This window comes from Caloenas nicobarica, chromosome 3, assembly GCF_036013445.1.
Source record: "Caloenas nicobarica isolate bCalNic1 chromosome 3, bCalNic1.hap1, whole genome shotgun sequence".
Classification (NCBI taxonomy): Eukaryota; Metazoa; Chordata; class Aves; order Columbiformes; family Columbidae; genus Caloenas; species Caloenas nicobarica.
Window position 1 is genome coordinate 93,793,988 of NC_088247.1, and position 27,249 is coordinate 93,821,236.

Genomic DNA, 27,249 nt, shown 5'->3' on the forward strand with positions numbered 1-27,249 from the left:
TAGCAAAGGCAACTGCTTTCACAGAAAGATAACCAAACTTATGGAGAATGGCAGTGGCGTGTTGTTTTTTGTGGGTTTTTTTTTGTTGTTTTTTTGTTTGTTTTTCCCCACTCATGACTTGAATCCTTATCAGTCTGTGGTAAGTTTTAAAAGCAGGCAGTGATGCAATCATTTGTTGATGTCAATCCACAGTCACTAACCACAGTAACAGTACAGCAAAGCTTTTTCTGTTGGAAATTCCTGGCCAAGCTGCATATAGACAAATAAGGCCAGCCAAGGACAGAAGCTGGAAGTACTCATCAATGGAGAAGGAAGTTCTCAATAATCCAAATCACTCTTTAAATCCAGGCATCACAGCAAAGGAGAGCTTTAAGAAGGTTTTTGAAGAAGGAGAAATGAAGGTATCTGGGAGAACGTGACCCTTCAGATGTAAAAAGCGCAAAGCACTGCAGCACTGATCAAGCATGTAACAAAGAGAGCGATGGAAATGAGGGATGACCTCAGGCAGTGAGCTAAACACAAAACCGAGTCGCAGTCATGCCAAAAATGCAAAAGCCACCTGTCTTTTGATCAACAGCAGATCAGCTAGTTGGGAATATAACAAGGCACGAGCAAAGCACAGCTACATCAGGTCTGTACAGCAACGGTCCAAACAAACATGAGCAGGACAAGATGGGCACCCGAGAGAAAGGGGTTACACAGACACGGGTGACCCCAAGGGGAGTTTCAACTGCAAGAACTGCACACTTACCTGGACTTCCCTGCAAAAGTGCAGTGACTCGGTACTTTGTTGTGGTTTTGTCCAATTGCCTTCATCTCTGGTCTCACCCCATGCAGTTGCTCACCTGCACCGGTGCAGCTCCCTCCTTCTGACTTCAGTTTAGAGCTAAAAACCAGCTATAAAGACCTAAAAGCAACATGCTTTCGGCAGACAACCTTAAATCTAAAATTTGGGGGTTTTTTAGCCCAACGAAACCCAAATTATTTGACAGATTAAAAACTGCTTGGCACTGTGGCTTTTTTTGCCAGAATATACCTGGTACCTAATGCTGGCAGCATTGCTTTTTGCTTCATCTTCCAGAAGTAAAAATTGCCACTAAAGCTTAGTTCAATGTTGCCACTAATCTTCAGTTCCTATTGATTTTGATCAAACTAAAAACATGATTAGAATTCTGAACCCATCGGATGCATGAATGGAAAGCAGTGCTAATTTAGATGTAAAAAAGAAAGGGTCTTGATTTACATTTTTTTTGTAGCTGTGCAAGCTATGGTCCTTCTCTTAGAAAAACCAATCTGCACTTCTAGGCAATAAAAGCATAAACCCTTTATGTCAGGGAGAATATCCACATGATGTAAAAAAACTACACGTGAAAGTGTTCATAGGACTGAAGCCTATGGATTACAAGAACTCTTAGAGGGGAACAAGGTATTAAAATTACAGTTCATGAGGAAAGCATGCAGCAGTTACACTGTACAGGCAGATCCAGCGATAAAGTTCAAAGAACTAGTAGACTTAAAGAGCTTATAAACTCAAAAATCTAGAGGTTTCTCACCAATACACCCATCCCACAGTAACACCAGGTATTCGGACAGGTTATTACCATGCAGTATCAATAACGGAGGATTTTGTTCTCCATTCCCACCCAGCAAAACAACTTCATTAATAAGTTAAAAAAACAGTAGATGTTTTAACGTGTGTTAACATTAGAGAAATTTCTATGCAAAACACTGTAGAAAAGTCAAACTTCATAGGTCTAACCTCAGATCTTTAAGAAACTTCAAGAAATTAGTTGACTAAAAAGTCAAGTTTAATCTGAATTTTTAGACTTTAAAAGAATGCTTTCCTGTAGCTGGAATAAGACTCATTCCAGCTGAACTTGGGATGGATTTGCCCCAGGAGCTCTACATGCTGTTTGTTCTCTTCTGTCTCCCACAGAGCAGCCCACTTGCGGACTTTGAGTTTATTGTGACAAGGAGCCACATTCCCTATAGAACAAACACAAATCCATCAGCAAGAGACACATCATAAATCCTATTCAATTGCCTTTTTTACACAGAACACTTGCGTCTTCTTGATAAATCCTCCTCAAGAAAATATAAAGCATATCACACTGTTTTAGCAATCCTTTATTGAAGATAACAAGTTGGTTATGTTCACTGTATTGTATGAAACATCACAATATCATACTGGGAAGGTACTATCAGTACAGGGTTGGACCAGAGCGGACAGTCTGAACAATAAACCATTTTGCATTCTTCATTCCCTATCTTTTAACAACCCCCAAAAAAACAGTAAAGGGACAAATACCTGTTAACATCATCATTTAGAACACTTTAACTTACAAGGCTAAAATCTAATGAATAAATAAAATATACTGTGGCAATAATCCTCTCTAGACCAAAGGAAGAAAAAAATAAAAATCAGATACACAGTGAATCCAAATGATTGGGAAAGCTGGCCTTCGGCACCAGTATGAAAGAGCGTGTGGTTTTTACAGACTCACCATGGGGATAAAGTTACAGAAAAATACTATGAATTCCATTTCACACAAAACCAGTTGATGACTGTCATTAGCTTAAAACTACACACAAGGGCAATTACATCCTCGCTGAAACACAGTTTAAACAAATAGGAAAATGTTTACAAGGCATCCACAGCATGTAAATCATGTACAGATGGATACATTCATTGTTTCCCCTCCCCAATAGCTTTTATTTTAGATAAATACTTTACTCTCCCCCATTTTCAGCATTTACTGGACTCATTACATGCACAACTCAAAGAAGTCAGAAAAAAGTCAAGGTTATTGCAAAAATAGAATTAAACTAAGAATCTTCAAGTACCTTACATGACAGCCACTCTGTACCATGCCCATTGCTTATAAAATGAAAGGTCATTGAACCCATGAAAATATCTCTAATATTTTCTTAATTTAAAATAGATAATTTTAAGTGTATTTATAGTAATCTCAAAGTGATAATTTGAACTTTGAAAATAATGCAAACAATTAAAAATTATACCCATATTACACAAGACTTCTGTCTGTATCTTAAGCTGAAAAAAAAAAAAATCAAAAAACTATAGAAAACCACATATAGAACAAAAAAATAATCACAATTTACATTATAATAAAGGCAAATTTTCAGCATTTTTAAAAAACCTGCAGCTGTGAGATGTCAAAGCAAGTCACTACTAACTAAATTCATCAGTTTGGTTTTAAAAGATTTTCTCTAGCAAGAGTTTAAGGGCGTGTTGTACACATGCGTAAAATTCTTACTGTTTTTAGATGCCTAGAATCTTCATATATTATTGCCAAATACACTTATCTTTAAGCAAGCAGTAGGCAACATATCACAATTTGGACACCGCAGGGAAACCTAACTGGTCTGGTAATACAGGTAAAACTGGAAAAATTAAAAAAAAAAAAAAAATTACACATCTGAGAGCATACTGCCCAACTGAAATTACCTCCAAGCCACAGAGCTGCAAAGCCTTCCAACTTGGTAAAGTGAAATAAGTAACATCTCAAACAATCACTTGTACTCTCTCATGCTTGTGTGTCGCACTTTTCATTTAGCCATAGAGTATCTTCCGAGCACACCTACAATCCCATGCACCTCAAGTACATGTACCAATCTGCTGAGAGCATCCTTCCTTCCTTCCTTCTTAGGGCCAAAGTTCATTACAGATGGAATCAGAATGCCTGAGGCTGGTAAAAATACTGTAGTACAGGCAATGCTAAGAGTGGCAATATCAGAAAACACAAAAAATGAACAATGATGGAAAATTCTAATATCTTTCTGCCCATTTCACAAAATGTTGGAAATCCACCAGAATTTTTCCCTTGTATTGAAGAAAACAGATTTAAGAGTTTTTTTTCCCCCTTTCAGAATCAAAAGCATTTTAGTAGATTTGTAAGGCTACCACGGATCTTCTAGATCTCCAGCACCCTACAGGAAAAGAAGAGGAGAAATATTACTACTCACCAATACAAATGAAAACATTTTGTTGCACCTTGGATTTAAGTGGCATAATTAAGTAGAATACTAATGTACGACAGATGACATTTTCCTTTTTGCCATACCTGCCCACTTCCACGCACAAACATTCTCTGTTCCTCAACTTCATGAGGAAATTTACTTCTATAAAACATGAACCCAGTAAAGCTATTATAGGATAAAGACGTAAAAACAAGTACTATCTAAAATTGTACTAAAACATAGCTATCGATAAATACTACATCTATGGACTACAAGAAAAAAAGAAAAAAAATCTATAAAACACTAAGGAATTCAGCTCTTCGGGTATTCTTGGTCCGCAAGAAATTCCCGCAGGCTCTTTTTCATTAAGGCAGTGAAATTTGTACCTATTTTGAACAATGATATTTTTGTGCAAGTGTTATATTATGAACTGACCACCGACACAAGAATTCCAGATTTAACTTACTAGCAGGTTAGTTACCACCACTGTAAATTCCCAGTATTATCACTGATCTACCCAAATGCACCTACATACATGTGTTGTGCACTAAAACACACAGAAAAGATTGAGTAGAAGGTAAACTTAGGCAGAATAGCCAGTTTATTCATTTAAATGCTTGATGTTTAACTGGAACCTGAGAAATGTTGCCCAAATAGAGGACTATGATGAATGTACCAAACCCAAAAATTACTCAAATATTTCTATAAACTAACGAGCATCACGAGTTAATTTCAGAAGCTATATAAAGTTTCAAGTCATGTCAGAATGACAGAATTTCAAAAGAAGTTCACTACTTGCTTAAAAGAGTCAATATGCATACAGATATTATTCCACAGCATATTCTTTATTTTCACTTAAACACAAATTTTTAGAACTTGACACTAGGTACTACGTCTAAGTACATTTTCATTTCTGGATATGTTATGCTACAACCTGGAAAGTAATAATACAGTCTTCTAGAAAATAGATATTTATGAAGAACAGTGGATACAATCTAAATTGGAATCAAATCAAACACATTTCATGAAGAATAAGTGACAACCTAAACCATAGTAACTTTTGTAATTTAGTTATAATATAAACTATACACAATTCAAATACAAACATGTAGTATATGATGCTGAAGTAAAGGTTGAAGAATTTCTATAATTCAATTAATTTGCATAAAAGATACAATTAAGATACGAATAACTTTACAATGAGCAAACATATACCATCAAAATTATTATTTAAGAATGTACTTGAAAGAATAAGTTTTAAAACTTATTTTTGCATTAGCATGTTAGATTCCTATTGTTGGTGTCACAGGATTAAAAAAAAAAATCAAAACCCTCAAACGGGAAGTAACTGCTTGCTACATAAAATAAGATGCAATTACTGTAATATACCACAGTAGTTGAACTTCTAAGGAAAAAAGAGCTTCGTATAAACAATCTGTACAAATAACTAAAGTAAAAACAAACAGACTTCTAGGATAGATGTGACAACCGTTGAGATATAAACAAAGGAAAATACGCCAAGTGAAGCGAAGCGTTAAATCCGCTATGTAAAACATTACGTCTGTTTATCACTCATCCCTGAATCTTCGTTTGAGCTCTGGATTTCAGCAAGGTGATGCCCAGATTCTGTGGGGGTGTCTGGTACAGGGTCACTGGGTCCAGCACGAGTATCTGAGGTAGATGCTGCAGCTGATTCAGCAGTGGACTCTTCTCCCTGCATCTTAGCTAGCCTGTAACTACTCAGCATCTCTTCCAGGAGGTGGCGGTAGTTCCCCCTATGATTAATTCTCATTTGCCTGAGCGCTTCCACCAATTTTCCCTGCGTTCCACTGTCCTCGGCTTCGCCAGGGTCCTTTTTTTAAGATTCAAGACCCCAAAAGAAATCAGTAGTTAAACTAGGATATTGTCTAACGACATTAAAAAAACCAAACAAACAAAACCAAAACCAAACAATTTTTCTCATTGAGAAAACAGCAGCTTTGCTCTATTTGAATCTAAAACACCTTATTAGCAACATACATCTTAGAACAATATCATCCATGTTTCTCTATTTGAAACAACATAATAATTTGATAATGATACCTATTGCAACTGCATTTTTAAACTTCTCAATGTTTTGAGCCAGACAGTGTCAACATGGTACATCTTCATAATTAACTACATCTTGTTTTAAAGTGTGTTTTGATAAATAGAGCAGATGTTCCCCACGATTGCGGTCAGTTGTCAGTGAAAAAAAAAGAAAATTTAAGCTTCTTTAGCCATCAGGTCAATATTTTTAACTGTGAATTTCTGCACAGCCAATAGCAACAGTCCTGTGAAATACTTGAAGAGAATAACTAACTCTACTGCTAGTAGTTTAGTTGAAGCATTGCGTCAAAATACATACCCAAAGTGTTTTAGAAAACAATTCCTCTACATTAAAGACTGATTTACTGATTTTTGTTTGTATGATGCTGCCATGAAAGAAATGCACAGCTACCTATCAGTACCAGGAGTGGTGCTGTTCGAACAACGTAAGACACTATTTTCAGCACATGTGCATTTTGGCTGGAAAAATTAACATGTAGAACAGTTATTAAAAGTAAAAATCTAACAACCTACAGCACAAAATCTGAATAATAAGCACTGATTAAGGAATGGAGGTCTCCTCTGCAAAACACCTTTTTCACTACAAGCCTTCAGTTGAAAAAAAAATAGGGTTTTTTTTGCAATTGACTTACACATCTATCACAGTGCTGAGACTGATCCTAGATATTTTAAGTGCTAAAGCATTACTGTTGCTTTAAGGGAATAGTACATTTTAAATCATTAATACCTAGCAAGTTATCAAGTTAGACAAATGGAACTGTATCTCTGGAAGCTGGCAGATTTTGCAATACATTAGAGGCAAAATCCAGACGGCCTTTTTCTCATGCTGACCTCATTTTATTGTCATCTAGTCCAAAAGCTTCATAAACTACAAGTACTGCAGTCACTCATTTACAAGCTTAATAGAAGCATTAAGACAGTATCTTGGATTCAGTAGGATTTCAGATGCTGTAATGTTCCTGGAATAGAAGCCCCAAGACTGATCAGCACAGGCAACGTTAAAAAGGAGATAATTTTACCACAAAAATGCATGTTACTGCATATAATGCCAACCCTCTAAGTTTATTTTGTTGCATAAATAGATACACACTTCCACTGTGGTTTGCTGGTCTAAAGTTTGGGATGTTTTGACACCCATGTACTAGCATTTTCATATTCAAATAGCTTTTCAAGAGCTCAGTGAGGAGAAGTAGTTAAAGGAGGTAGTTTTAATGTACGAAGTGTGACTCATGAGCACAAAGTAGTGAAAACTCCAGCCATCAAGATGAGGCTTCAGATGTATCTTATTTCTTAGGTTTTGACCAAAAAATACTATTTATGTATTTATCTAGCCAATATTAAACAAGGCAGCATAACTGAAGAATTCCAGTTTTTTAAAGTTTAGAGAACATCTAAATTCCTTAGTTTCTCCAGCCCATCGGTTTTGCTCTAAGGTTGACGTTAGCAAACATACACCCTGAATCTCCATATTTCACAATATTCAGATCTTTAAAAATTCTTTTAGCAGATTGAAGTGAATACTTTTGCTCCCATGCAACACTGAAGAGTAAAAGCAATAAGCAATATAACAGCAGCTCTGAGACTCCTGAACAATTCAAATGCTAGTAAGAGTTGAAGGAACAGTGTTGTTAGTGTTTGATATTCCAACCCGCATCTTGCTTTGCACCCTCTTTGATGGTGGGCTATTTTGCGCTTCCCTTATCTCCCTCCATGCTGGCAGACAAGAAACCCCACAAACAGTAGGACAGAAACTGCCTCTATATGCTGTATATACACTATAATGCAGATTTCTCTCTAATGATGGGTGGCTAGATCAGGTCCCTGAAAACTATGATTATTGTGTTAAGTTAGGCAGTTGTCTTCCTTCGTGTTCTAATTCAACTTAGTGCTACTCACCATAAAAACAAGAACAAATTTTTGCTAGCTGTATTTAACATGAGCATTCACACTTTTCACCCAAGTTTTGCTCTGTTAAATTATGTATATAAAAAAGGCTACCACACAGTAGGTACAGCATTTACAGTGTTTAACCGTAAATGGACTAAATTCCTACACATTTTCAAAATTCTTTGTAGCAGCCCTTAATGACATATGATTTATCACATTGTCAGAGTATAGTATTAGTAATAGCAAGAGAGGAAGATGATTCGTTTCCAACAAGATACTCATACATGGTTTTGCACAAATGCCACTGAAACTATCAACAGAGCCACTGTAATTTTAACACTGTTCCTTGTGTTTATGGATACCTATACACCTGAGTCACCTAACTGGATAGTAGCCTCCTAGTCTTAAGAACACATTAAAAAAAATGGTTGAAGCAGTAGAGCCATTAGACAAAGAGTAATACTTCAACATGTCAACTAGAACACCAACTTGGTGGTATCGTAACATTACAGTGGTAACAATTACTTAAGTTCTTTTAAATTCCCTTTAAAAATCTGAAAGTACCAAGGCCCAATACATAACACATTTCTTTGATTTCACTTGCGCTTGTAAAGGCACAAGCCACCACATTTATGGCAAAAGTCCCTCTGCCGAAACACTGGTGAAGTTGCTCTTTGAGAACACACTGCAGGGCTCTCTCCAGCCCTGGATTTACTAAACACTTGTACTCTGCTGAGATGTCTAAAAGAAAACAAAAAATAACCAAAAACTTATGACTGCTATAGCCTGAAGCTACACAAGTGATCTCTGAATACTGCTATAGTAAGGATTCTTTCACTTGGTCTCTCACCCTACACATCTCTTTCTTTAGGCTATATGTTAAGGATCCTCGGAAAATACACGTGAAGAACTGGAACAAGTTAGTCTACAATCACTAGCTTGGATAATAAAAAAAATTCTAAGCACAACACTAACTGAAATCTTTGCAGTGTTGAGTAAAAACGAAGGTAACCTAGAAAAAGATACCACCTTGGTTTTGATTTATATACTTTCTAAGAACTTATTTGCAAAGCTATTCTGATCCAGTTCACAGTAACTCAGGGTAACTAGTTTAAATTGTTCAACGCTAAAAAGTACTCTTTAGAAGGAAGTCATATTCTCAATTGCAGAAGTTAATCTGGTTGGTTTGGGTGGTTGTTTTTGCAGGGGGTTGCTTTTGTGGTTTTTAGTTTTTTGTTATTATTTATTTATAGTTTTTACTCACATGCATTAATATTTTAGCAATTAATTAGATTATTTTGTTAAGGTAAAAAAAATGGTTTTAGCCTTATATAAAATCATCAGATAAAGACGGCTGCCACAGGCAGACTTTCCAATTAGTAAAGCAGTATTCTGCTCTGTGCTCTACACAGACACGTGTACACTGTTAATTACAGACAGGGATCCAGTGCAAGTCAGTGCACCTTCATGCTCTGCAGACTCAGCATCTGTGTATGAAGAATTAGGAGATACAAAGACCCGCTCTTCCTTCATACTAGTTTAAACAGGGGTGTTATTGGTTAGATTGCAGGCTCACTTGGAAATGTCATCATCAGGATGTACCGTATGTTTCCTTCCTACCTTTGCTTCCTGTTTAAACGCGAGATGTGTAGCAACATTATCACAGCGTGTAGACATTGTGAAGCATCCGACGTTGAGTAACAGAACAGCTTCCTTCCCTTTTACCCTCCCCATGCACTAGAGTACTGAGTTCAAAGGACTAAGATCACCACATATATACTTGGAGCTTATAGGTAAGACTAGCAAGGAAGTCACGTTTTCATCACCTCAGGGATGAGGCCCACTAAATTAATCCACTTCAAGGATAGTAAGATAACAATTCCTACTCGCTGGGGAAGCGCAAACAAGAATTGCATCCTTCACCCAGTGGCATATCCTCCTCTCAAACTGCTCTGAGTCAGAATCACTTAGGATGAAAAGAAAAAAAGGTACTGACTGGCAAGTGACCTCTTACCTCAAGATCAAACTAAAATGTAATCCTGTGTATTTAAAACATAATCCAAACCATTATTGAGATTTGCACTAAATATCAACAGAAGGTAACGTTTACAAAGTAGCCTGAAGTATACTGCTCACACTTCATATTAAAAAAACCAAATTAGAAGGACTCAAGACAACTACCCAGGGATTCTAATGGCAATAAAGGCCAAAGCTATTAATAGTAATAAGGGTTAAACCGATATTCTTTTATGATTAACTTGCACATTTGGTTCAGTTACCTCATTTTATTAAATCATAGTGGATGACGTTCAAAAATTTCCTGGAAGTAGCCAATACATAAAAGGATGCTGCACTGTATGTAGGACTTCCAGCAAGCTTGCATGGCTATTGAAAAGTACATTTGGACTCAGAAAAGATGCATCATAAATGCAACTATGGCATGTGATATTTCTAGAAAGCTGCCATTAGACAAACTATTTTTTTTCTTAAAAACCAGCCAACTTATAAAACTGATGCCATAATCTTCAAGTAAGCCACTTCCACCAATAACTTTACCCTCAAAGCAGGAAAAAAATTATGGCTAAATATGAAAAGTAGCAGCAGGCTGACAGAAGTGCAGAGTTACCTGAAGGACTAAAGAAGCTGAAAAGAGGAAAACTTTTTCTAGCTTGTTTTAGGGTACTGCTGCTCATTTATTGAAAGTAAAATGAAAAATGGATACTCTATCACTTCCAAACTAAAAAAAGGAACAAATCCACAAATATAAAAAAGTTAAAATATTTCTTCTCTATTTGTACTCTAACAGAACACTGGCCACTTCCATCTACACAAGCTTCCTACCTTAACAGAATAAACCCAATATAGGCAGCCAAGAGGAAAAGACAGTGGGAAAACCACAATAATAACTGTGGTGAGACTGCAATATTCACAATCTTAAAGCATATAACTGATCTTTTCAAAGTATTTAAAAGAAAAGTTGAGATCACCCCAACACCATTCATTGTAATGACTACCTGAGGACCTTGCAGCCACCTCAGAAGAGAAAAAATATGACAAAATATATACTATGAATATATGTTACCTTCGCAGATTAGTTCACATAAACTGTACAGGAAATGACAACATTTGTACGAACCAGTGATTTTTTTTTTAAATCAAACCTTCAGTTTTCCAGAGATTTATTTAAAATAAATTTAACCACAACTGATAGGAACAGTAGTTATTAGTCTTTATAATAAGAGCCACCTAATAACTAGGCCATTTTAGAAACTGGAACTGAAGCAACTAAAATCACTTCAAGCTCTCCTTGGGACATGAGGATATTTAAAGATAATGTAAGCTTGAAAAGAGCAGCCAATATTAGTCTCGTTATCTTTTATGTTCAGTGTCCCAAGGTCTTCTAAACTTACAGAAGACAACAGGCAGCGTGTTTGCCCACTCTTCTACTAGATTTCTGGACAGCAGACATAATAGCTAGTTAAGTAATGAATAAGCCAACCATAATTTTTGACAATAATAGACTATAATTAAGAAAAACCCTGCATTGTTGCCTGTCCTGGTTTTGGCCAAAAGAGAGTTAATTTTCTTCCTAGTAGATGGCACAGTGCTGTGTTTTGGGTTTCGTATGAGAAGAATGTTGGTAATACACTGATGTTTTAGTTTTTGTTAAGCAGTCAAGGACTTTTCAGCTTCTCATGTCATGTCAGGTGCACATGAAGCTGGGAAGGGGCACAGCCAGGACAGGTCACCCAAACTGGCCAAAGGAATATTCCGTGCCATATGACATCCCACTCAATGTATTTTGGGAGAAGTTGGCCAGGGGAACTATTACTTGGGAACTGGCTGGGTATTGGCTGACAGCAAGCAATTGCATTATGCATCACTTCTTTTATATATCCTTTTACATTATCATTATTATTTTCCCTTTCAGCCCTATTAAGCTGCTTTTACCTCAATGTACAAGGTTTACCTTTCTTCTGATTCTGTCCCCCATCCCACTGTGGGGCAGGGTGGGGGATGAGCAAACAGCTGTGCGTGGTGTTTAGCTGCTTGCCAGGTTAAACCACAACATTGCCTCACAGGTTTGACTGCAAAAGTAGCCGTCAATTACATGCTTAAAAAGTCTTTCAGAATTGGGTGTCGGTTTGATGTCTTTCTGATGATGAAGTTCTATATCAGTTCCATCCAAAACAAGGTCACAATGAACTGTATGCTGCAATACATATTTTGTGTTTATAATCCTTTATTGGCAGGGATGTACACTTTTGCTTAATGTATGACACTAATTTTGATACTGTCATTAACAAAGAGGTGTAGCAATCAAAATGGGAACTTACCGCCTCATTTTCTCTGTGTGGATTCAGCCTACTATACACAGCTTCAATAATATTACGCCTAAAAAGAGAAGTTTTAAAAGAATTAAGCACCAAGGATTTCAAAACACTGAGAACTTAAAGTTTGAGCACAGTAATAATTTCAAAGTATTTAAGATGTTTTTCTTTTAACCTACCTCTTAAAATGATGAAGCCCACTCTCAGTGTCTTTACTCACTTTCAATATGATGTTTGGGGATTTAGCAGTAAGTCAGGATTTGTAAAGACTAAGCAAGGCAAAGCATTTTCTTACCTTACCCTCCCCACAGTCGACCCCCTTTACATCTTTAGAAGTTCCAGCTGCAGAGTCAGATTTTGCCAAGAGTAACATTTAAATTTATATTTTGTTTATTACAACAAAATTCTTCAAGTTTGCTCATTTTCTCGCCTTATTTCTGGATGTAGAACGTTAAGACAGTTGGTTTTTTTCTCCATTTTTATTACATATACACAGATTGCTACTTGCCTATGAACTTTTGAAGTGTGGTGCCCCGAGTATGCAACCTCTGAAATACGTTGTCCAGTGTCTATTCACACTGTAGAAATTAAAACCCAAATGCCACTAGCTAGACATTTTTCTGGTGGCCATAAGGCCACACCATCATACGCAGGCAAAACAAGCACAAAATGCTACTCAAAAAATAAAACCCAAAGTATAAACAGACTTCTGAGAGCAAAAAGGTTACGTCCCTACATCTTCAAATCATAGTAAGAACTGAGAAGTGTTCAGACAAGTATAATAAATATGATCAAAGTTACTGACAGCAAAAAAAAAAGTTATTGACAACTAAAAAACTGCTACATAAACTAAGACTCTCAAGTCTGGAAGTGGCCAAGATCTATAAAAATGATGTCTTACAGAACGTGGATAAGCATTGACTGTTGACTTTTCTAAATACAGAGCACAAGGGCATCAAACGAAGACATCAGCGAATGTCTCAAAAATACACAATGACGACTCTTGGTGCAACAGAACTTTATGGCCCAGAATACTGAGGATGCTAAAAGTTTGATGAGGCTCCTTCTGAAAATATTTATCTTAATGGAAGAGAAATTCTAAGTCACTAAGTACATAAACAACTTCAAGATCAGGAAGCACCTCAGCTGTAAGAAGCTGAAAGCCAAAATAATAATGACAGGGGAAGATTTTACATATTTTCCTGGTTTTATATTCTTCCCTAGGCACCTACTTCCAGCTCTCCTGTGGACAGGACACAGAGCTAGAACAACCCCTGGTCTGATCTAGTATGACACGGTTCTCATGTTCACACCAGGGGAACAAAAGCACATTCAAAACAGAAGAGTTCGGCTTTTGAATGGAATGTTGCAAGTGTGTCGACTTCTGAGACAAAGCAATAAATCAGGCAATCTCAGTACCCAGTGTCCAGCACCACAGTATGTTTTTTTCCAGTCATGATCCAGCATTTAAAACAGTACCTACTAAAATACTCAGAACTCTGGGAGATGATTTGCAGGCCAGTGTATGCAAGGGACCACCAGAGCATCAAATCTCAGGATGACCACTAACCTAAACCACTGAAAAGACACTGTGCTATCACATGTTCAAAGGCAATACATGTTGATGATGAAATCAGAATTTATCTAGACACGCCACATCAAGACAAGCAGAAGGCAGGCACAATGGATACACATGACAACTTGAAGCCTCACGACAATGTGGTATATGCAATTTGTGCTTGTTCACACACAAAGGTTCTGGGTTGTGTCTCAATGAGCTCCAGGAAAGAAGTTCAGAATTAAATTGATAGTGGCACTTCCAAAAATTATGGTATGAAAAGCCTACCAAAGAACACAACTGCTCCAAGGGCAAATCAAGTTAAAGCCAAAGCTTTAAGAATTCTGCATGGGTTGCATGGCTGAGCTATCACACGGGATCCAACAGCACTGAAGGAAGATTTTCCTAGAGAAAAGCAACCAAATTTTATGCTGATGACACAGGAAAGGGTTCTCTCCAGTTAGTTCCACGTTTAGTGGTGGTGGCACAATTCTGACTAAATGTCTGTCCTACAGAGAGCAATGGTACCTCATACTAATGTAAGAGAAAGCACCTAGACAGTTCAAGCAAGGCTGCCATAGAAGCAGCAGACAGCCATTGCAGGGTGTTTAAATCAGACTTAAAACTCAAGCCCTTGGGAATTCTCCTGTCTTTGCAATTCACTTTTCCTTCTTTGAACAGCATATTTCTTTGTACTTTCCTTTGAAAGGAAAATTCAGGAGCAAGATGTTGAGGGAAGAACTCACATCCAAGTGATAGGGTGGCTGAGAGCTTTTGTCTCCTTCAGCAGCAAGTGACCATTCTTTTGGCAGCATGTGAAGTTACAAGAGGATCCGAGTCAAGCCACAAGCCAGTTTTTAAAGAGTAAGATGTTAAAGGGTAGAAAACACGACCATCAAGTGACCACAAAAGAGCTGACACCTTTAGATCATGCGAGATGTTTGAAGGAAGTACACAATGCCGGTAGGAGTAGAGCTACTTCAGAGGTTACTGAGGTTTGCAAACAGTCTAGTCAAGGTAATATCACATTGCATTTCTCCAGTTCATACATACTAAAAACTATGAGTAACTGTAACTGCTGCTAAAATCGCAGATGTCAGCCACCAAGGGCCTCTTTCTGCAACCTGTTTGAGCCAGGTCTTGGAGTCCAAACAGAGGACAGAGTGTGCATTCTTCATGTCCTGGTAACTTCACAGGATAAAGGATCTCAAGACCAAGAACACTCTCTTGTTATGAAAAAAAAATAAGTCACACAGTATGTGGGTTTAGGTTGTGTAGTCATACTTTTTCAAAACTTCCACTCAGGAGCTCAATCCTACAGGTAAACTAAATACATCACTGCCTGACTTTTGTGTAAGTTTGAAGGACAAGAGAAAGTTACTCAATGCTGTGTGATATTCTCTTAAAAGAAGCTGCAGGTAAACCTCCTGAAGTCAGTTTTCTGCAATGCAGGACTTTAAAAGTAAAACGGAGAGAAAGGGATCAAAAGACAAATTCTGAACCTAAGCCTATCAAAAAAGTAACACAGGTCACAACAAATTAAAATAGAACTTATATGCAAAGGTTCCAGAATAATGATGCAGTACACTACGCAGTTATTAATAAGCAAAACAATGAAACACACCAACTGATTCAGCAGTTGGGAGGCACTAAGAAGAGGCACACCACAACTCTGAATGCCGGGAGCGTACACAAGTAGAGAAAAAGGCCAGGAATGTACAGGTACTTTCAAGGTTAGAAAAAAAATAATGGCAAACAGTGCTCATTAATAAGTACTCACAATGAAAATGGATGTATAAACAAATGCTCAGAAGATAGACTTCACATTTTGAAAAAATACAAAGAAGCAACATGACATATGCCAGGGAGCAGTAATGGGTCCCACTGTTTGGGGAATTCTAGATTAACAATTGTCTACACAATCCTAAATTCTGTTAATTAAAATCCTTAAATTATAGGTTGTTAGAATGTCACCATTAGTCTCCCCAGAAAAATCAGTGTAATATCTGAACATTTATTCCAACCAAGTTTTAAAATGCATATCCTAGTTCAATATTCTTGCTTATCTAACATTCAGTTTAAGACTAAACAAAGATAAACAATTTTCTTATGAGAATGTTTGCTGAGCAAACGAGCACTGACCCAAACTTATAATGGACACTAGGTGGTGGAAGGAACATGACAGCAGGAAAGTTGAGCTGGTATTTTGATACTCTGGCTGGTTACATTATTGATAGTTCTTCGCAAATGTAAAGCAGCAAAAAGCCAAGAACAAATATTTTTTATTTCTTAAAATGGCCATATGGAAATAGGAAACTAGTATGTTATGTACCAGAATATGATCAATCTATTTCCTTTTACCATTCCAGAATGGGAACAGTAACGCAAATGTTTACGTAGTGCAAATGTAAACTAGCTTAAAATATAAACTCCAACTTTATTTAAGTATAGCCATAACAATAAGAAATTTTTAAAACATTTCAAGAGAGGTATTTGTTTCAGTGAACTAAACAGTTCAAGAAATTCCAGTACCGTACTCACTTGCCAGCTAAGCCACCTCCTGGTGGTAAATTAGGGATATTCTCCGCAGTTAAAATACGAATAACATGAGCGAGATCAGGCATTCCTTCTTCACCCGATTTTTCCATAATTTCTAATTTAAAAACAGAAGAAGTCCTTAGATTACTGAATTAATACCACCCATTCCTTAAGACATGAAAACATAAGATACTACCACTTTTTAAAAGAGTCATTATGAAAGAGTTACATGTAAACAGGAAAACATTCTTTACATTTTAGGTGAACAGTCTTTGCATGGTGGAAGAGAGCTGTTGAAATCCATAGCCTGCCTTTCCAGTGTGCTTCTAGCCATTCTCTCGCAGAGAAACACAGAAGTAGACTGTGAACTGGATGGAATGTCCTGGAGACAGCAGCCTGTTACCCTCCAGAAAGATGACAGCTCAGAGTCTGTTTCAGTTACCTTCCCATTGTGTTTGAACACATAGTCAGAACTTACAAACCATACATAATGCCAATGCTTCCCAGGAATTCAGTCATTCTTCACTGTGAGTAAAGCCTTGCATTCTCAAAGCCCTGAATCTCAGGTGCATAAACACTAAGACCATCATGCAATAGACATATATAATGGCCCATTATCACTCAAGTGGCCAAAACACAGTATAGAACCGACAACAAATAGTTAATAATACAGTATTCCGTTTTCAAAGCAGAAGTATCACAAAACAAGTCCAGTGCTAGTAAGTTCTTCTGCCTTGGAAAAGAATTGCCTAAAGTGAAGTCAATCTTAACAAATTCTTACTCATCAAAGCTGCTGTAAGGCAAATGGGCAATAGCTGCACGTACATTCAGGCATAACACTACCAGCTTCCAGTCGTCAGCCTCTAGTCATTCAACTACTGTCATGACAGAAGAAGATTTACTAAGTTACTTACAAATTGTATCTGTATGCATGTGTCACATATTTTTAAGAGATAATCTTTTTCCTGAAAAATTAGCTAAATTAAGGAATGCCGTGCCATTTCCTGTAGACATTGTTCTGTTAATAGATGAAAGCTCTTTGTCTGAGCTACAAAACAGAATAATTAAGAAGAATGAATCCTCTCAAAATATCATCCTAAAAACACTTCAGTCAGTCTGTATCTCGGCTACTATCCAAAGACAAACAAATCACTTCAATATCTCCCAATCAATTGATTGTATTCTGAATGCCTAATTTGGAGCCTGCAATTAAAGCCAGAAACAGCTACAATTCAAGTTTCTGGAGGCAGTAAAAAAGCACATCACCTACCTACTTTAAACACTGCATCCCAAGTTTCCTGGTATTTAACCCTCTCTCAAGGCTTCTCAGGGCTACTAAAAACAACCATGTGCTTGCAAGGCACTCGCTTCCTCTATATCAGGGACAGCTGTAGGAAAGCCCTCCAAAAGCAGTTCCATTTTTACTACCCCGTAGCAAATAAGGCACTATGCTTCTAAGCCCCCATTTTAAATGAACACAATACAGTCTCTGCAATGAATAAGCTAGGAATACTACCACTAGAAGTCATTGAACATTCTTCCATGAAACTTCATGTGTATTATCATCCATCCATCAAGAACAAACCATTGCTAGCAAAGGGAATGACAGCTAAATATGTATGCTTGAATCTTAGGATTTTGATCACTCCTTCCACACGCATTTATGCAAATCAGCCACAAGTCCTCTTGCACATTGTGTCCTTTCATGCAGTTCTACCTAGCTAGAAGTAGATTGTACAACTATAATTTTGCTGAGCCACATCTGATAAGAACGGTGTCTTATGCATATGCTACTTTTTATACCAAGAGCATATCTGGTTCTGTTTATACTAAAGGTAGACAGCAAGAATAAGAAAAGTTACAAAAGTAAGCAATCACTAAATATTAATGCCAGCAAAAGATTTTTATATCTTCTTAAAAGGGAATTAAAGCAATCACAACTAATGACTGCTGTCATTTCTTGGTACGGGAAACTTTTACTTTATACTATATAAACACTTCTCAGGGAATGCTGAACTGAGCCACAAGCATCTTCTCTCCATTTCTAGAAGGGGCCAAATCAGGAATGGTAGAACTGACTATCTCCTTTCACTTCTCCTGATATTAGGGTGAATAATGTCATCCAGAACATGTCCCCTCTCCTAAAAAATAAAAAAAGCACTTTCTAACAGAAAATCTGAGAATAAAGCAAATGACCAAGCATGACCTTTTTTCATTACACATCAGTTAGCGGATACACACTGTGGATTTGTTTGACAAAGGCCACTAGAGAAAGAAACCAAATGTTTTCAGAAACAGATTTATAGGCATTTACGAGGTTTTCACCTTCATCTCTATGATATTAAGAATAACCCCACAATTAAATATTTTTCCCTGAATGTGCATAACATGATAGCAGAAACTTCTACATCTGCATTGCTAATATAATTCAGACACTTAAAGAATCATTTCTTGATATTATATTATCACATGTAAATCCATGAAAGTCCACTACAAAGGCTACTACTCTACTACTTTACTCCTAAAATACTTTTCACTTAAAAGCCTAACATTTAATTCAGAGATAAGCATTTTGAAAATTCAGACAAAATTTGATTTCAATTTTATGTAATGCAAGTCCCCAGCCAGACTGCATTATAAGTTTTCTATGTTCTAGCATCTCCTTTGATTTCCAGCTATAAGATTACTGTATATAAAACTGATTTGTCATAAATACTCCATATATGTAAAATGCACCATCCAACTGTATTGAGTTATCTACTTTTAAGACTATTTAATACATGCCCCTGTTTATGATTTGGGGGGTTAGCGTGGGTTTGTTTGGTTGTTGTTGGTTCACCCACATACAAATCTCTGATACACCCTTAAACTGAAATGTATCAGAGAAATTAATTTACTTCCGTGCCTAGCTCTCTCTTCCTGTGACCAAACTTATTATCTCTAAAAAAAACAGAGAAAGAGAACAGAAAGTAGCATTTGAAAGTGGCAGTAAGAAAACATTGACCTAGGGTAATTTAACTACTGCCCAACACATCTGCATTACTTTGGAAATGAACCAATTAAGTGACTCAAGCACAGCTGTGCTCACCATCCTAAATGACTCAATCCCAAGCCATCCACTATGACCTCGTAAGTATTTCAGAACACTCTTGAATTGGCAGCTTTGGAACGCAGTTAAACACAACCTGTCACAACCTCAAGACCCAAACTAGCAAAAGAGTTTTGGGATACAGTTCTTCCAGTAGAGATCTCCATAAACTACGACTTGCTGAGTTTTTTAACAACTGTTTAAAAAAGCCCTCTGTTTTGGTATTAAAACAATAACTCTGTTTTAATAACTCTGGAAAGACGTTACAGAGCTACTAACTCAACTCATTGTACAAATACACAGCATTCTACTTTGGAACGTACAATGACAGACTACAAATATTACACATCTAAGTATCAAACTGCTTTTCAATACAGATTTTTATTCTTTTTAGTTTTTAAAACAAACAAATGCATGCAAACAACACCCTTCTCTCCATGCGGAAGCTTAAAATGCCCAAGCATAGCAGTGAAAAAACCTGTTGTCTAAAATGTTTGATGGGCTAGTCTACTCAGCTTGAAATTTAAGGTCCACAAGAGAACAGAAAAAAATTCCTTATTGAACAGTGTACATTCATTGAGAACAAATACCATTGATCAAACTCAAATTGCTTCAGGAAGCCCCAAAGGATTTTTTACTAAGTGCCAAAGTTGCCTTGATTTAAATTAGTCACTGAAAGACGAGAGTATCTAAGAGAACTCATAGCTGGTATTTTTAACGACATCTATATCTTTGCAGATCAGTAGTTCTAAGACAAGCTGATTTTTTTCAGAATGTTTTTAATACATGTATAAATAAAATTATTGGCTAACAACCAACTACAAGCAACTTGTGAGCTGTTAATTCTTTAACAAAGAAAGAAACATTGTTGCACACAATACTTTAACTTGAACTAAGTTCATTATTTGCCTTTTGAAAGGAACAGTCATCATCTAGTCTGGTATTTTAAACATTAGTAAACCTACTACAGATTCTTACCATGTACAATTACTTGCTGTAACTGAACATAGACACTTGCCAAGTCAAGAGCCTCAGAACACAAAAATTTCAAATAAATTATAATAGGCTTCCCTGAAGACTATCCTAAAGTGTAAACTATACTTAGAATACATCTAAAGAAATACAACTTCTGTCCTTCGAAAATAACTAGAAGAGATGATCAAATCTATATGATCAACATCGCAACTCATCTACCACGTTTCACATTTCTAGAATTAAAGGCAGATTAACCTTTCAGGCACAGCTCTTATGCACCATTTTCCAGATGAACACAAAACTAACTATGGCAGTTCTCTTCCTGACAAAAGAGATGTTTCCACCATCCAAAACTTCTTTACTACTGCAAGACTTGAGATCATGTGGAGGTTTTTTTTGGTTTTGTTTGTTTGTTTGTTTTAATACAAAGTATTTCTGCTCACTACTTAAATCTTTAAAACAGACCACTTTTTAAAAAGGATTCAGCATCTTTCTGTATAATTCTCTCCATGCTACTTAGTGGTTTGAAACATTTTATTCATGCTTCTCTATAATTTCTAAACTAATAACACCCAAAGCACACAGGTAAGGTAAAAATCTGCAGTCCAACAATTTTTTTTTTAAGGAGACATCAAAATGACAGTTTCATAGAATTTGTTATGAACACAAAAATTTGTTAGAAGATCGGTAAATATTTCAAGTTCTTCCGAAGCCTGTTTCCTTTATTTTTTCCACTTCTAGACAGAATTTCCTCAAGTATGTTAACTTTCATTCCTTGCTAAATACTTGACATTTAAAGGCCTTGCACTCCATCCAATTAGCAGAACACAGAATGACACAGGGAAGTCATGCAGAAAAAAAAAATACATTAAAAGAAATCGAGAAGGGCTGAACCAACACAAGTCCAGGCTTTGATGCAACTCATTTCTCTGGAGCACTTAATCTCGGAGTTACATTCGGAATGGCTCTGCATCAGTTCAGACTACAAACTCTCCACTTGTTTTGGTGTGTGTAGTATTTGTTAAATATGACAAAGTAGCTAAAATACATTTCTGCTAAGAAGTAAATTTGATACCTTAAAGTAGTAACTCAGTTATGCTACAACATTGCACTATTACTAGCAACTAGTGCTTCCTACGTCATTCTCAGTTAATCCAGTCACTCTGGTCAGAAGTGATTTGGCAGCTTTTCTATTAATCTTCTTAACCCTCACTTATGAAAGCAATAAAATCCACTGCGGTTCCATCCATTTTTTCCGTATTTGCTAACTGAGAGAGGAGGCACCACAGGCTGGGAATACTGATAGGTGAGCACTGAGTGCACACCTGACTGCTGGCAGGGAAGGTAACTCCTGGCTCTCTCCCAGAGCCTATTAACAGCTCGTGTACTCAGACATAGGAAGATAATAGGTATTTATCTTAACTAGTGTCATCTAGGAAGCCTGGGATGGAAGCCAAGTTCTGAGGACCATGCCTGGAGTTCGTGTTTGAAGTGACCATTAGCTCTCTCTGATCTCAACAGAAACTACAAAAATACAAGCTCTTTCAACTCAGACCACATTTAAACAAGAGGGAAAGACACCACACACAACACCAGTACATTCAGAGATAACTTGTATTGTGGCCTGAAAGCGTTCTTACGTGTATTCATAAATTAAGCTTTGTTATATCAACTATCTAGATTACTGAGACATTGACGCGAACACAAAAAAAGTCTAAGTTTACCTCATTTGTCTAAGAGCCCAATAAAAAAAAGATATCTACATAAAGAACGATTTTCACAGTTGTTTCACACAAATGAAAAAATAAATGATAAAATACACAGTGTCATTTGTTGCATTAAAATAAGTTTGAGAATTTTGATACTAAAATGGTAAAACTAACAGCTGTCCACAGCAAGTTACAGTGGCAGCATTTACATCTCCATGTCACTGTTGCATTTTACACTAAATCAGTGTTAAGAAAGTTATGAATGGTCAGCTGTGGAATTTTTGCTGTTGTACGCTCTCAGAAGACTCCTGATCTCACGTCTACAGATTACTTCTTGGTTATACCTAATGGTACTTATTTGGATATGAACTACTTTCTAGTAAAAGTATATCCAATCAGTTCTTTCAGTACCCATTACAGCATGTTAAAAAGCCAGTGGGTGTCTCAGATATTAAAATAAACCAAAACCAACAAGAAAAACAGAAGTGGCGTGTATCTCCTATGTGATAGTGCTTGAGTGCTGCATTAGTAATTCTCATCGTGCTTAGGCACCTGGAAAGTTTCCGGATTCACGTTAAGAAAATTTGGTCAGTCACACCTTTCATAAAAAAATGCTCAAGCTCAGGCAGTCAGTGGCCAGGGCTGTGATTTATGTCATCGAGACCTTGTTATAGTCTGATGACGGTGGCTTCATGTAGATTCTGACCTGCAAAGTCCCAAGCATCTTGTCACCCAGATTTAAATTACTTTCACAGAACTCTGCTGAACAGTCCTTTAGACTGCCAATATCACATTTTTTTCAATATGAACAGAGATCATGATCAGGACAGCAACACTACAGTGTAAAGCTAAACCACTGGTCTCAGCATCTGTAATAAATACATCTCAGGCAGCTACACGACTCATTATCCATCTACAAAGGGATCACCTCTTCATGAAGCACAGTTCAACCTGGATCTAGTGATCAGAATATTCTAGTCCAGGGCTGAAACAAGCCAAAAAAGGGTACAAGTTCTCAGCCAGCTTTCTCTTCAGTAAACTCCTTCCCTTCCTTGAATACTGTTGCTGTAACTGATAGCTCCAACAAATGGGTTAATAAACTGCATCACCGTTTAAGTGGGTGACAGAGCTTCAGTACTCTTCTGATGAGATTACCAAAGTGTAAAGAATCCCAGCAACAAGGCTTTCAAAACCTCTGATGACTGCTTCTCTCCAACAATGCTACTTCACAGTATTATCCTAGCAACATTTGTAACAGTAATACAAACTGTTCCAAGAACTCAGTTATTTTCATGCCTGGGTTGCTTCTGCAAAAACGCTGTGCCAACATTAAGAACAATATTACAAAAACCACAAGCTTTCAATATCAGTCCTGAACTTCAGTCAGTCCTATTAAAACTGAGCTGCACCTTGATCACTAGCATAATTAAGAAGATTGAAGAGACTGGCAGGCCACCACATATAGCTGTTATCAGACTTCAGAACGGCTCTAACCAGTGATAAAAGATTTTAAATTAGAAGCAACAGTTTGAACGCCTGCTTGAGATGTCAGTTTTTCTGACATTAAGAACACTGCAGAAAAGGAATAAATATACAAGGGCAAGCCTTTCATTCTTAGTCAAGCTAACTTTCTTGTAACTGCTTCTGCTTAAGGGAAGAAGTTGCGTTCAATCTCTTGGATAAGTGAAGGGTTACCAAATCAGTGACTAAATGAAACTGGGTAGAAACTAAGTTTAATCCTCCATGAAAGTTCTAGATGATTATATCATTTTTATTCACACATACACACACACACCAGTAAGCATTCAGAATCCAAAGGGCTCTTGCATTCAGAAGTATTTTGATCATTTATACTGTTAAGTTTTTGCAAAAGTCCACTTAAAAAAAAGTTCTCAGTGTGATAAATAACTGACAACTGTGTTAAAAAGAAGCAGTTAAAGCCTGGACAATTAGATGAGTAACTTGTCCCTTCATAAAAACTCAGTACAGCTTTTTCTATTTGTCAAAGCTGTCACAAAAAAGGGAACAAATATCACAAGCATCTCTTAATATTTTATAAGCAAGACATTAACAATATCACAATTCACTTCACTGATATAATGCTCTGCAATGTGAGTGGTTGCATTTTGACCTGTGAAGACAGAATTAAAAATCTAAAGCTTATATTTAGAAAAAGCTTGCAGAATACCAGGATAAACTAACCACATGTCTTAAAACATTTTTCCTGACACATAAAAATTCAAAGTTGTAACCAAGCCTGAATTTGATCCAATACATAGTGGCATGATGGCTTTCAGGGTTTTTGTTTTCAAGCTCAAGAAGGTTATGACAGCATTTCTACTGAACAAAATGGATTTCTTACCTTCAACCCGTGATTCCAAGTACTTATCCAACTCAGCATCTTTTTTCACTGCCTCATCTGAGACCTTAGGAGCATTTGAAAAACAAACTAGTACAATACTCATGTTATCACGACTCCCCTACATGACAAAGAAAAAAGAAGAGTTAGGATCTTTAGTCTTATTTTTCATTTTTCTATTCTAGTCACATTTTTACTTGTTCCAAATACGGTACTACAGATATACCTGGGAAAAAAGAAGCCTTGCAATAAAACTGTATTTTTATTAATAAGAACCTCTACGTTTCCCAACTAAACTACTTGCCAAAATTTTGCTGATTTTTATTGTATTATTCTTAGTGTTAAAGTTTAATGGACTTATTTACATGTCAACAGTTTAAAAATAATATCAAGAAAATAGGTCAGAAATTAGACAGTCATATAATGTTACCTTAAGCCAAGTTAAAAAAACAACTCATGTTGCAAAGTGGAATGCAGAATACTTATCCTAGATTACCAGAATAGCTAGCTCCAGCTACTACTTCACTTCAGTTTGAGAGCATTCACATAAGACATTAGCTTCATTACAAGTCTGTTTATCAGAATGCACTTGTGTCATATGTAGCATGTTGAAGTACAAAATGCTAATTCATTTAGTACAGCCAAGCTGACCCTACAGACTGTCATGTGCTCAGCAATATGAGCCAACAGCTTTTTCAGATATGAATTTTAATGACAGCTTTTCACCATTAAGTTTTGATACCACTTTCCTGCTCATATTTAAACAACTATAATCCAAAGCCGAATTTAAAAACAGTGTCTAAGTCTCTTGCAAGGCGATCCAGCAGAACCATAATTTAAATTCCTGGTTTGAAATCAAGATCTTACTGCAGAGATCCAGGATCTGACTTTATAAAATAAACACGAGGTGAGGGCTCAGTTTTACTGAAGGTATACTAGAGTGACTATCCTTTAACAAGGCTGATCAAGTGCTTGGTCACAAAAGCCACGGCATTTAAACCAATGATACATTGTATGGTATATGCTGGAATACAGCTCTATTTCTGAAAAAAATTACTTACCCTTTAGTGTTAGAATTCTGAATTTTAATATTTTCCTCAAAATGGCAAGTTTGGTATGTGGCCTAATGAAGGAACCCTATTTGTGCTAGCAGGAAGTGCATTTTTCAGGGAATTCTGGTAATAGTATACCTATGAAATGCTTCTAGACTGACCTGTAGTTGCTCCAAACAAATTCTAAATTTGAGGAGTGCAAGCAAGCTCAGGTGCAAAAGAAGTGCTTCTCCACCTAAGCTACAACAATGAGCTGAGGACACTGCTTCAGATGACAGACAAACCATACCTTGATAAGGAAATGGCACAAACACTTTTATGCAAAGGATATGAACACTGTGCAACTTGAAAGAGCAAAAAATAATCACCCCAAAATACCTCTCACAGGATTTATTAGTTTTAAAAATTTTGTATTTGGAAACATAGTTTAGAGCTGAACCTATATGCAAACGTTAGTTGAGAAAAGAAATCTTTGGGTTTGAAATTGCTATCCCCTCTCCAGGCACAAAGGATGAGGCTGTATATTCTTCAGCAAGGATATACAGAATGGATACAGAAGTCTGAGGGAAGGAAGAGAGAAGAGGAAGAGTAGGCCAGGAACTGCTGATAACACCATACCCATCTAAAGAGAAGATTGTTTTAGAACAGCTGCTTGGAGAAAAAAGTTACATACCTTATGTAAACAAGTGTCCACTACCCAATTGCACACTTTTTCCAGGTCATCTGATACTTCAAGTCTAGACTTAACAAATTCACAGAGCTCTTCATTGCTCATTACATCCCAGATTCCATCACATGCCAAGATGATAAATTCATCTTCATCTGCCCTTAAAATCTCACAAACCTCAGGCTCTGGAGAAACAAGTTGTTCTGTAGGGCCTTTACCGTCAACACATTTGTAGTCATAGTCCCCCAGAGCTCGAGAAACTGCCAATGAACCATTAACACGCTGAATCATTACACTGCCTCCTGCATTCTGGATTCGCTCCTTCTCCCTTGGGTTGCAAGGTTTGTGATCCTGTGTTGAAAAACAGACTTGTCCATTCCTATAGAGAACAGCACGTGAATCACCACAATTGATAAAGTACACATGCTCAGGTGAAATCAAAACTCCCACTGCTGTTGAGCCACTTCTGTCCATCCCATTTCTGAGGTCTGAGAAATTGCGCATATACTCGTCAATTTTCAAAAAGCCAGTTCTGATTCCACTCTTGACATTTTCCACCGAAGGTTCAAGAGCAGATCCAGGTTTTTCTGTTGCCCTAAAGTCTTCATTGTTAGTGATGTGTTCTAACAAGTGCGTGGAGCAATAATTTGCCACACGAGATCCTGCGTGACCATCATAGACAGCAAAAAAGGACCAGTCCTCTAAGCCGTGGGGAATACCTACAACAGCTGTGTGAGCATCTTCCATTTCCACTCTCCATCCCTGCATACTGCTGAGGCCATAACGCAAGCCATTTCCTGCACCATGAGCATTATGTTTTTCAGTTTTTGGTTTATCCAAAAATGCACCCATGTTTATGCAATACTGAATCTGAAAAACAGAGAAGAAAAGTCTTATTTATAAAACCACCATTCCATATAAGCTTTGTTCTCCCTTTCCTGTGTTTCTTCTTTATAAACAAGTGATAAAGCATGCACATGTGCAAAAGTCAAAAACTATAATGGGGAGAAAGTAAT

At 36.9% G+C, this 27,249-nt stretch overlaps 1 protein-coding gene across 9 annotated transcripts in view; it reads right to left on the reverse strand.

The window, feature by feature from the left end:
• Positions 1–2,111: 2,111 nt before the first annotated feature.
• The window catches only part of PPM1B (protein phosphatase, Mg2+/Mn2+ dependent 1B), a 59,767-nt gene continuing 34,629 nt past the window's right edge, over positions 2,112–27,249 (reverse strand). For 8 of the 9 annotated variants that reach the window (XM_065631077.1, XM_065631076.1, XM_065631075.1 and 5 more), the window contains 5 exons: positions 26,240–27,103; positions 24,518–24,635; positions 16,387–16,498; positions 12,294–12,351; positions 5,214–5,833 (listed from right to left, as the gene is read on the reverse strand). In XM_065631077.1, coding sequence (XP_065487149.1) covers positions 5,537–5,833; positions 12,294–12,351; positions 16,387–16,498; positions 24,518–24,635; positions 26,240–27,103 — 1,449 coding nt within the window. In that variant the 3' untranslated portion in view covers positions 5,214–5,536. Of the gene's footprint in view, positions 3,952–5,213; positions 5,834–12,293; positions 12,352–16,386; positions 16,499–24,517; positions 24,636–26,239; positions 27,104–27,249 lie in introns of those variants that run through there. The other variant, XM_065631081.1, reaches the window with a different exon arrangement.